The 11,968-nt window shown below is 40.3% G+C and overlaps 1 protein-coding gene across 6 annotated transcripts; it reads right to left on the reverse strand.

Moving 5' to 3' along the window:
- Window positions 1-235: 235 nt before the first annotated feature.
- On the reverse strand, window positions 236-11,921 carry CWC15 (CWC15 spliceosome associated protein homolog). Of its 6 annotated transcripts, none has more exons than XR_011995194.1 (7): window positions 11,747-11,885; window positions 10,193-10,331; window positions 9,523-9,635; window positions 8,617-8,705; window positions 6,533-6,646; window positions 2,086-6,278; window positions 236-1,106 (listed from the first exon to the last, which is right to left on the reverse strand). XR_011995194.1 is itself a non-coding variant. In XM_025993255.2 (7 exons), the coding sequence occupies exons 2-7, from the start codon at window positions 10,321-10,323 to the stop codon at window positions 977-979; spliced, it is 696 nt and encodes a 231-aa protein (XP_025849040.2). In that variant the 5' UTR covers window positions 10,324-10,331; window positions 11,747-11,921; the 3' UTR covers window positions 236-976. The 6 variants fall into 6 exon arrangements, 4 of the variants coding, with proteins under 4 accessions (XP_025849040.2, XP_025849042.2, XP_072582307.1 ...); XR_011995195.1 differs by having other exon boundaries at window positions 11,830-11,866; XM_025993255.2 differs by having other exon boundaries at window positions 2,086-2,204; window positions 11,747-11,921.
- Between the last annotated feature and the right edge of the window lie 47 nt (window positions 11,922-11,968).

Genomic DNA, 11,968 nt, shown 5'->3' on the forward strand with positions numbered 1-11,968 from the left:
AGAGCCACTGATAACAGCATGTTATTGCTTTAAAACTTTTATCTGTAACCATTACAACTGAGGGATCCTATGATCAAGTCTCTGTAAGTGGCTCAATTCCTGGTCCCAATTTCCCTACCAAAGTGGCATCCTCCAATCCCAGTCCGGGCTCAGAAAAGCTTCATTTCCCAGCTGTATAGAGACAGCCCCACTTCCCACACATATATCCTCCAAGATAACAAACGAACAAACAAAATCCTATTTCCCAAAGTTTTATTTTGGTTTGAGGTTAAACTTCCCTAGGCTCTGCATCTCAAGTGTGCCAGTGGCAAACTACCTCATTCAAGGCACATGGCCGTTGAGTATCCAGGAGAACGCAGGAGAGCCACATGTTCCCTGGGCATGCTTACGGAGCAGTTTTGGGCCAAGAGGAAAAAAAGGAGCGCTTGCGGAAGGGAAAGATGCTCCATGCACTCAGGATGCTGAGAGCTCGATGATCCTCTTCCATACCAACATGTAGGCCAAAATAGAATGTCTTTCATCCTCCATCACACTCTTAAAAACACCATCGGCAAAAACACAGAGAAGGTATCACAAATTAACTGACCTTAAATCAATGCCAAAGAAACAAGAAGTCGATGCATAAAGAAATACAATTCACAAAAGAAAATGTGCAACGTTTTGTAAGCTGTATACATTTCAACAAAAAAAGTTGGGGGCACAGATTTAGATATTTCGAGTTTTGAAAATATTTATTACAAGAAGATTCCCTTTCCCATATTAAAAGGAAAGCATATTACTGGAAATACTCAGAGGATGGAAACTAGGTTAAACCAATTCCCAAGTCCTCATCAAATAAAGTTATCAATAAAGGAAAAGATAGTTTGGAACTTAAAATTAGGGAGGCCTATACACAATTTAGATGGGGAAAGAGAAAAACAGAACAAAGTGAGAATGATCGTTTACACCTTACAGTCTTTAAGCACATAAAACTGTACTATTTAATATATTTCTCCATGAACTTTTTGTGAAATTCAGATCGCAGTGTGTCATTTACAAATCTTTTGTCTTTCTTCTGATCATCTACACCTTTTGCACAGTTCTTGAAAACAACATCATCATCCCACCTAAAGAGGAAAAAGAAAACAGAATGTCTTCTATGTCTGTATCAGGAGACAAGAACAAGTGAACTGCAAAGCTTGGTCATTACCCAGAAAGATGCTGAACATGTACATCACCTAATACAGCAATTACACCCAAAAGAATAAAGTAATTCTTACTAGGTTGTAACCCTGCTTTATTACAGCAGGAAGGGTAATTCCTATCTAACACAAACATTCTCATTACTTCCCTTGTATAGGAACTTTGAGTTAAAAAGCAGGAATACATTGGCTTAATTACATAAATATTTAACGTTTTCAGGTCTAAAACAAAGAGGCAGCACCCTGATTAGCATAGATACTTCTAAATAATAACTGACCAATTTAGTATAGTTTACACAGTTTTATGGATTTTATGCTCTTTCATCAGTAACCACTAGTAATCATCCACTGTAGTATTTGCATTTATGGCAACAAAAAGGAGAAGAAACAACTGGGGTATAGCCAGGAAGGCTCCCAGACTTGCCCCAATCTACAATTCAGTCCTAAGGGAAAGAATGTGCTGGGCAACCGCTCATAGGAGGGACAGAGCATAAGGAAGTGTGCAAATGGATTCCTCCAGTAGCTTTCTCCCTTACGTGGATCTTTGTATCTTTACTACGTTAGTCACAAGTACAACTCTACACGGAGTCCTCTGCGTCCTGCTAGTCTCTGAATATGATCCTGGGGGCTCTTCACACATACATCTACAACGTAAGCTCTGTAGGGCCAAGAGCTCAAGGTACTATTCCATCCCTAGTGCTTAGGACAGTATCTGCCACAGAGCTGGTTATCATAAATATCTACTGAAAGTAAGTACATTTTCTTTCATTCTGCTTCTTCCATTATTCTTGTATCTGCTGGAGAAGAATTATCAGTAAAAAGGGGGTTTTTAGAGGCTTTACATAATAGTTTGGCATAAAATGCACAATTTGCAATATACATCCAACTGGGTTGTGTAAAGTACCTTCTTTTAACTTTGAAGTTGGCCTGAGGCTGGGATGGACCAGTGAGATTAAGGAGAGGGTTTCCACTCAAAATGTTTTCCATACGTATTCTTTCTTCCTCAGCTTTCTGTTCTTGTTCCTGTCAATGACAGAGGAGGACTCATTTACTTACATTAGTTCTGGGGTCAATCTTCTTTCATAACTCAAATTTTAAAAGACTGTTAGGATTTTATGATGGAGAAGGAATAAGCATCAAGGTAGGTTGTTTATTGTTTTGTTTTTTAAGATATAAGAAATACCAGAAAAGTTTCACTTACCAAAATAATTTGGCCTTATAATAAATAGTTCATGCTTGTTTACATTCATTAGTCTGACTCTGAAATTCTATGAATGCCTATTTAAATGTTTTCTTTCTTGAAGTACACAAAATTAATTGCTTATTTTAAGAGCCCATCAATAATACATTCTAGTCATAAGGATATGTTAAACATCAAAGAAACACATTTAGCAAAGCTATTTGATTTTTAAAGATGGGCTATATAGAACTATGATTAAAAATAATTTTATTTTGAATTATTAACAGTGTAAATTTGCACTTCCAGGACTAGTGATAAGTTATTATTAGCCCATAAGTAGCTAAAACTATCATGTTAAATATTATATTCAGTTAACATGCATTTCTACTAATCTACCCCATGTTTATCCATTTTGTTCTTATGATTTGTTACTAACTTTCCATTTTCATACCTCTCATCCTTCATCAGTTATGAGCTTGTCTTTCTTTACTTTTAATTTACCATTAATTTCTTTAAACTCAAATCAGCCTCAGATTCATTCTTAGAATTAGAAATATAAAATGCCTACAATTCTTAGCCATAACAACTGCTAGATCTACCTGTTCATGCTCTCTTAAACCAAAAATAAATCCCACTTTATTGTATTTTAGGAAGGGGAAAACTGATGACTTAATAGATCAAGGAAAAAGAAACCTTCACTTTATGTTTTTTAAAGATTTTATTTATTTGAGAGAGAGAGCGCATGTGCGCAAAGCAGCAGGGAGAGCGAGAAGCAGGCTTCCCACTGAGCCAGGAGCCTGACATGGGGCTTGATCCCAGGACCCTAGCCTCATGACCGGAGTTGAAGGTAGATGCTTACCTGACTGAGACACCCATGCACCTCCCCCCACCCAGGGACTTCCAATTTAAAACGAACCTAACAGGGGCATCTGCGTAGCTAAGTTGGTTAAGCATCTGACTCTTGATTTCAGCTCAGGTCATGATCTCAGGGCAGTGAAATCTAGCCCTGCATCAGGCCCCACCCTCAGAGGGAAATCTGCTTGGGATTCTCTCCATCCCCTGCTCACAGACAGACTCTCTCAAATAAGTAAATCTCAAAGAAAAAAAAAAACAGAGCCTAAGAAAGTTTAAAATTTTCCATACAGGTTAATGATGTTTCATTTTAATATCCAAATGTGAACAACAGATTTCATTTTTAAGAGGCCAAATGACTGGAAAGTGAGAAGATGCAATGATCAGGGAAATAAACAGGTAAATTCCTTTAGGTCACTACTCAGACCTTAAGCAAACAAAATCAGGCACATGTGTTCCATCACAGATTAAGAACAGATAGCTTTCTAAAAACAATGTATTTTTTTGCAAATTATATTGATATTGAAAGTGAAAAGACATTTCTCTGAGATTCTAAAAAAAATAAGAGCTCAGGGATCCCTGGGTGGCGCAGCGGTTTGGCGCCGGCCTTTGGCCCAGGGCGGGATCCTGGAGACCCCGGATCGAATCCCACATCAGGTTCCCGGTGCATGGAGCCTGCCTTCTCCCTCTGCCTGTGTCTCTGCCTCTCTCTCTCTCTCTCTCTCTCTGTGACTATCATAAATAAAAAAAAAAAAAAAAAAAAAGAGCTCAAACATACAACGTATCCATCTTATAATAATGTATGTGATATAATAAAGTTCTGGCCATTTTATATTTGGAATATTACTTCCTTTAGAGTCTTGGCTAGCTGCCACGTAAACCACTGGAAAAAAAAGGTGCCAACTCTTTCCATATTCAAGTCCCAGAAACATTATGGTTCACAAACACAAGCTATAATCAGCCTGCAGATGAAATCCAAACCACCCCATTGTTGTTAACAAAATTTTACTGGAACACAGTAAACTCATTCATTTCTGCATTGTCTATAGCTGCTTCCACACTTCAGTGAGCAGAACTAAAGAGCCACACTAGAGACTGCACGGCCTGCAAGCTAGGAATATCCTGAAATATTTACCATCTGGCCCTTTACAGAAAGCTTCCTAGCCCCTGACACAGGCTAACTGGTTTGAAAATGTTATTTTGGGACACTTCAAAAATCAGCCGCTAGAAAACCAGCCAGGGAAATAGGAACAAAAGTAGAACTGTCCTTCAACCCCTACGAACACCAATATATTTTTGTACAAAGAGAGTAGAGGAATCTTACAAAATTCCAAGACCTTCTGTCTAAAATATTTATCCTTTTTAAGGGTTAACCAAATGCATCTATATTTCTTGTCTCTATGTATCCAGAGCTGTTAGGCAAGTCAAAAGAATATGGAATACAACTGCCCTCTAGTGGTGGGCAAGTAATATCTACTATCAGGAAAGTTCTTATAATTCTTTGATTTTTAAAAATTAAATGACAATTATAAGCTATTATGGGAATTACGCTATCCAATGCCAAACTTTGATGGAAATTGTATTTAAAATATTCTTCTTGGGCAGCCTGGGTGGCTCAGCGGTTTGGCGCCACGTCAGCCCAGGGTGTGATCCTGGAGACCCAGGATGGAGTCCTACATCGGGCTCCCTGCGTGGAGCCTGCTTCTCCCTCTGCCTGTGTTTCTGCCTCTCTCTCTGTTTCTCTCATGAATGGATAAATAAATTCTTTGAAAAATAAATAAATAAAATATTCTTCCAATTTGAATTCCAGCAATCTTCTACTCTGGATTCCTCACATGAACCCAATGTCAGTCTTTCCCCCCTCTTTAAACAGAGTAATTCTTGGTTCAAATGAAAATTTACACAGAAGCTCATAAAAAAAAGCTGAGCTGTTCTGTTTGAATTTCTGTTTGAATTGTCCAATTTCAATTTCACTCCAATTGAAAGTGGAGACAGACATCTCCATCTAAGTATCTCATAATGTGTCAAATTCAACACGTTCCAAACAGAGCTCATCATCTCTTTTCTCTCCACCTAAATATGTGCATCCTTCTGCCATCCCCTGTATTAGTTAATGTCAACAACATCTACCCAGGAACCGAGGGTCATCTTTGCTGCCATAGCTAACCAGTCACTTTATCTGGTCAATTTTACCTCCTTGACAACTCTCTCAGCATCTATTTACTTCTCTCAATTCCAATTCTATTATGCAAAATTATCTTAATTGCATGTGAGGATTATTGGAACAGCTTCCTCAATTTTCCCAATCCTCTATACTTCTGCCAGGGTTATCCTTCTAAAATGCATATCCAAGTAGATGACTATTAAATTTATTATTTATATTTTTCCGTTACTGAAATATTTCATAATAAAAAAGTAAAATGCATATAGAATCTTGTCTCCTGCTAAAATCAACTAGCTCTTCATGGCCTTCAAGACAGAGTCCAGGGGCACCTCAGTGGCTCAGGGGCTGTCTACCTTCCACTCGGTCATGATCTTGGGGTCCTGGGATCAAGTCCTGTATCAGGCTTCCTGCAGGGAGCCTGCTTCTCCCTCTACCTGTCTCTGCCTCTCTCATGAATAAATAAAAATCTTAAAAAGAAAAAGAAAAAAAGAATAAGACAAAGTCCAAACTCCTTTAGCATTGGCTAATGAACCTCTACTTTTCTGACCTGCTCTTGCTCACCTGTTTCATCTCTTATTGTTACTACTATGGCAAATTCATCTGAAGTTTAAAGGTATACTGTGGATTCTATGTAATCCTTGTAACTCTTTATGAGACAGACATTTTTTTCTTCCATTATATACATGGAGAGACTATGGAGACCCAGAGAAGTTAGGTAAATTGCCCTAGGTTATATAAAATCTATTGACAGACTGCATCAACAAATGCCTGGAAAGAAGGCTGGAAGCAGGAGACAAAGAGATAAAGATGGCTTCATTCTATCCATGGGTTCTTTGTAGACCATGATTGTATCGTATTCATCTTTAATTCTTCTGCCACTTAGTGGACAATGACTAAATGTCTGTTGAAAAAATGAACAAGTGAATGAAAAAAAAATTGATGAGTATCATGAGGCATGCCTGAACTATTTGGAGAGAATTTCTAACATAACAAGGAAAGTTAGGATGTTGCAAAAATAATCGGGTTTCTAGATCTATAGGTGCTTTAATATTTACACATGGCAAGGATGACTTCTAACATAAGATGGTATTACTTAAAGAATATTCCTAGTTTAGTATAGATGAGAAGATGAAAATTTTAATATTTTGCTTTTACCTTCCTGGCCTGCTCTTCAGCTCTTTCTTTTTTAATTTTTTCTAGTTCTGCAAGAAGAGCTGCAGTGTCATCATCATCACTCTCCTCTTCAAAATCTTCATCCTCGTCTTCCTCCTAAAAAAGAATGACAGTCCATGAGAAACTGTACGTTATTCATTATTTTTCCCATAAAAATTACTTATCAAATCTTTGGGGCAGGATTAATTTTCCTATTGAGAAAGATAAGTGCACCTAAATATGATTAAAATCAACAATCAACCAAAACATAAAATGAAACCCCACAAACAAGCTTACATAACACTTACTAAAATGTCCCTGATATGCTTGAGAGATTGTAACAGCAAAAAGTGTAACAAAGTATCCTTCAAATTTACATGGTCAAAAGGGAATTTACATATGAAAATATTTGTAAAATCAGACAAGGAATACTTTACACTGATACACACAATACATATGTACACAGTGTCACCCCAAGAGTCAAATAGTTTTACTAGCTTAAAACAACTTTTAAGCTAGAAGGATAATCAAAAGTACAAAAAATTGTGCTACACTCTCAGAATAATTTCAAACAAATGATTATTAAATCCCATTTAAAATTAGGTTCTCTTTATTTAATTACCGAGTTCATTATTTAACTCAATCTGTCAACTATGGAATTAATTGCTGATATGTGTATTTAATTAGATGTGACCATGCTCCACATCACTTGCCATCAGGGAAATACGAATCAAAACCACAATGAGATACCACCTCACACCAGTGAGAATGGGGAAAATTAACAAGGCAGGAAACCACAAATGTTGGAGAGGATGTAGAGAAAGGGGAACCCTCTTGCACTGTTGGTGGGAATGTGAACTGGTGCAGCCACTCTGGAAAACTGTGTGGAGGTTCCTCAAAGAGTTAAAAATAGATCTGCCCTACGACCCAGCAATTGCACTGCTGAGGATTTACCCCAAAGATACAGATGCAGTGAAAGGCCGGGACACCTGCACCCCGATGTTTCTAGCAGCAATGTCCACAATAGCCAAACTGTGGAAGGAGCCTCGGTGTCCATCGAAAGATGAATGGATAAAGAAGATGTGGTCTATGTATACAATGGAATATTCCTCAGCCATTAGAAACGACAAATACCCACCATTTGCTTTGATGTGGATGGAACTGGAGGGTATTATGCTGAGTGAAATAAGTCAATCGGAGGACAAACATTATATGGTCTCATTCATTTGGGGAATATAAAAAATAGTGAAAGAGAATAAAGGGGAGGGGAGAGGAAATGGGTGGGAAACATCAGAAAGGGAGACAGAACATGAGGGACTCCTAACTCTGGGAAACGAACAAGGGGTGGTGGAAAGGGAGGTGGGCGGGGGGTGGGGGTGACTGGGTGACGGGCACTGAGGGGGGCACTAAATGGGATGAGCACAGGGTGTTATTCTGTATGTTGGCAAATTGAACACCAATAAAAAATAAATTAAAAAAAATTAGATGTGACCCATGAAAGGCCACTCATGTTTTTCGACTGTACAAAACTGCAAGTTGATTACAGACTTAGGGCCACTGAATTTTAATTGAATGTTAACTGAAACACTAATCCTAAAAACGCTTTCACCTAGATCACGTCCCTTTATAAAAAAAGCCAAAGCCATTAAGTTGAATAGCACATCTAGAGGGGACACCTTTGGTACCTACTGTGGAAAGGCCTCTGAGTTCAATTCTTGGGGTTCTAATACTGATAGAGACCCTAGAATGAAGAATGCCCTATGGAGGTATAGAACATGGTCAAACTCCAGGGTTTAGTATGGAGAATTATTTTTGGGGGAAGCTTATCCTTTTAATAGACTACTTTCTTTTTTGGTTTTCCAAAAATCAAACTTGCTCTGAAAGTTTAATTACTATTGTGAGTAATACTACTTTTTTTGTTTAAAAATCAACCATAAGGCTTTACATTGAAGTCAGGACTACATTTGAGTAACAGTATGTAAAAACAAATATAGGCCACTTCTTAAAGCCAAAAAGTAAAACAAGCATTTCAGAAAACATAATAAATGAATTACTATGTGGAAATCAATGGAGGAAATAAAACATACATCTGTTAGAGGATCATCTGCATCAAGGTTGGCAGCAGGAATCTGGTCTAACCGAGGCTTCTTTGACACCGACGAGGAGGTTGTATGTTCTGGGAAAAACAAACATCATTTAGCTTACTAAAATAAACACTCTGTTTCTTTTAACACTTTACGGATCTGTGGGCATAAAGAGCTTAGATTATAAGTATCAAGATAGCATGGACAGGGACCACAGTGCCTGGCATGTGCTCTTGGTCACATGCCATTTGTTGAATGAATTAATGAAAGTATTGATTTTAATATGGGAACTGTAGTCTCTCTCAGGGAATTTAGGGAATAGTTTACATATGTTGAAAATACAAAAAAGACATTATAACTTATGCCCCTAGATGCTTTCCAAAAGCCAGTGACAAAAACAGGAGACCCTCACATAGAGAAAACACGAAGCCTTAAAAAGTCTGGTTGCTGTAAACAGTCAAAACCTTTAGGAGTGCCTACGTGGCTCAGTCTGTAGAGCATCTGACTGTTGATTTTGGCTCAGATCATGATCTTGGGGTCCTGGGATTGAGGCCCACCTGCTTGAGGTTATCTCTCCCTCTGCCCTTCCCACCTGCTCATGCACATGTGCTCTCTCTCAAATAAATCTTAAGACAAAAACCTTTATGTAAACTGAAACAAGAACTGCCAGATATCCCCAGATCATCCTGTTCCTTCTGCTATGGAAGCACAAAGACATGGAACTGGAGTCAACTCTAATCTAATCACTTAAGAAATTGTTACCAATCTTAAAGCAAACAATACTTTATATTGTTTACGCCAACATTTTAAAGCAAACAAAAAATATTAATTAGTTCCAATTAGCCATGAAAGAAAAACCATTGTCAACATAATTTCATGATGACAAATGTCTGGGGGCAGTGTTGGTACCTCTTGTTGGACGGTCTCTGTTTTTTTCTCTTGCAGCAGCTCTCTCTCTCTCTTCCAGCTCCCTCCTGAAGTCACGGTTGCGAACCTCTTCAGGGGCATCCTGAGTAGTTTGTCTAAAGCAGAAACAAATTGGTGAAAATATTACTAAAAAGATACATGGCTGTAGCAGGGGAAGACAGTTCGCAAAAAGCCACTTTGTCCTCAAGTTCAAGGAACTAAATGAGATCATTACCCTAATCTGAGGTTACTAACAGGCATTCTTGTAATGTTTCCAATGTTTAAGAAAGCCCAAACTGAGTCACATATTTTCCCATAAGGCTGGGGAGTAATTAAAATGTCTTTACTTTTTGTTAGTACATCAACTAAGGGTTCATTAGTCTGACACTTTTCACCTCACTTTGAGTAGTGCTGATAGTGTATGGGCCCTGAGGTCACTGCTATTGAGCCATCTACATATGGAAATTCCCAATTAATAGGGATTTCTGCATAAGTAGTACATGGTAGTGTTTTAATAATCAGAGCACAGTTTTAATGTTAAACACCCTATTGCATTCTATCCCTATGAAAATAGATTTAGTGATATACCCCAAACACGCTAGAATCTCACGAGCATGCCATTCAACAGATTTAGTCTTGTTTTCTGAACAAGAAAATAAAAAGTCTTCATTACCTATATTTTATCTTTGTATGAGAAGGTAGGTCTCTACTTGAATACTGCTTTGAGAGTTGGCTCAAATCACCTTCTCCTTTTCCTCTCCCACCTCTTGCAGGTTCAAAAGTTGGCCTAGCTGCTGTCGTCATCTTTTATGCTTTAAAGAAAAACTGTATCAAGTTATTTCTAATATGATATATTCTCATTTCATAAGATATTAATAATATTCATCCTTGTGAAATAATTTCCAGAATTCATTCTCCAAAATCAATAATCTCAAACAAAAGTTCTCAAGAAAACACATACTGAAGGTCAGGATATATAAGGAATACCCTGAGAGGTATTAGAGTCTTAGGCAACTCTTATTTAGGGCAAAAAATTCTCTCATGAAGATGTGAGTTGGTGTTCCTGTTCTCCTTCTGTATCTGTGGCCCTGGGCAAGTCATCCAGCTCCAAGTTCTGAGGAATGGGCAATGTCCCCCACAGGATTATTATTAGAATTGAAATGTCAAAAAAAAAAAAAAAAAAAGAATTGAAATGTCAAAGCTTTGCAAAATTTAGTACTGTCAACACGTAGTTTTAAGAATTCTCAGCTTATGGGCAGCCCAGGTGGCTCAGCGGTTTAGCGCCTGCCTTTGGCCCAGGGCGTGATCCTGGAGACCCGGGATCGAGTCCCGCGTCGGGCTCCCTGCATGGAGCCTGCTTCTCCCTCTGCCTGTGTCTCTGCCTCTCCCTCTCTCTCTCTATCATGAATAAATAAATAAGATCTTTTAAAAAAAAAATCTCAGCTTAACCCTGGTCCACCAGATGCCCTAAGGTTTGCACTTAACCTCATACAACAGAAAATAGGCTACTAACTACCAAACCAGGTTGCTTTAAGATCACCGACAAGGTTACGGAGTGTCCCGGAGTAAAGTATGCTAGACTTTAAGGACAGTTACACGGGCAGGATTCTCCAACCACCTTCTGTCGGTCCAACTTTCTTCTATAGCGACGATTAGAATACAAAGCAGACTTTTGTAGGTGACGATGCTCACGAAAGTCATCACCAAGGATTCCGACAAACAAAACTCAGGGACCCCTTCCGTTACTTTTGGTTTGGGGCTGCCAAGAGGGGAGCCTAGCAGACGTGGCTACTCAAGTCCCGTTAAGCGTCCGAAAAGCCAGGTGCGGGGACCCGGGGGCGGGCACTGGGTGTACGTCCCTCGATTTTTTAAATCTACGCCGAGAGAACCCGGGTTTCCTGCCGCTGGGGGCGCCGCCGCCTCCCGCACACTCCCGCCTCCCGGGGGCTCGCCTTCGGGCTGTTACCAGAGGCTCGCTGGCTCTTCACCCGAGGCCCGGCTCGCAGGGGGCTCGGGGGAGGGAGGGGTGTGGACCCCGCTACCGCCGCCCGCCTACTGCCTTCACGCTGCGCGCTCCGCGGCCGGCCGGGGACTCGCTGGGCGCTACCGCCGCCGCCCGCCGCCGCCCGCCGCCGCCCGCCGCGGCCCCTGCGCCCACGCCCGGCTCGCTACCACCGACTCCGGCCGCAGCCGGCCTTCCCCGCCCCACCCGCACGGGAGAGACAACCTGCTACCCTCCGGCGGCACACGTCGACCAAGGTCTAACGCGACAGCCTCCGCAGGTCACACAGATACCATGACGACTCCCACCTCCCAGCAGCCTCCGCGCCCAGGACCGGGCCCGAGCCGCACGACCCGGAAGCAAACCCCGGGCTCTTCAGCCGCACTTCCGAGGCCGAGGCGGAGACCAATCGGCAGCTGGCGGGGTGGAGGTCGGCGTGACGACGGC

Source organism: Vulpes vulpes, chromosome 11 (assembly GCF_048418805.1).
Source record: "Vulpes vulpes isolate BD-2025 chromosome 11, VulVul3, whole genome shotgun sequence".
NCBI lineage: Eukaryota > Metazoa > Chordata > Mammalia > Carnivora > Canidae > Vulpes > Vulpes vulpes.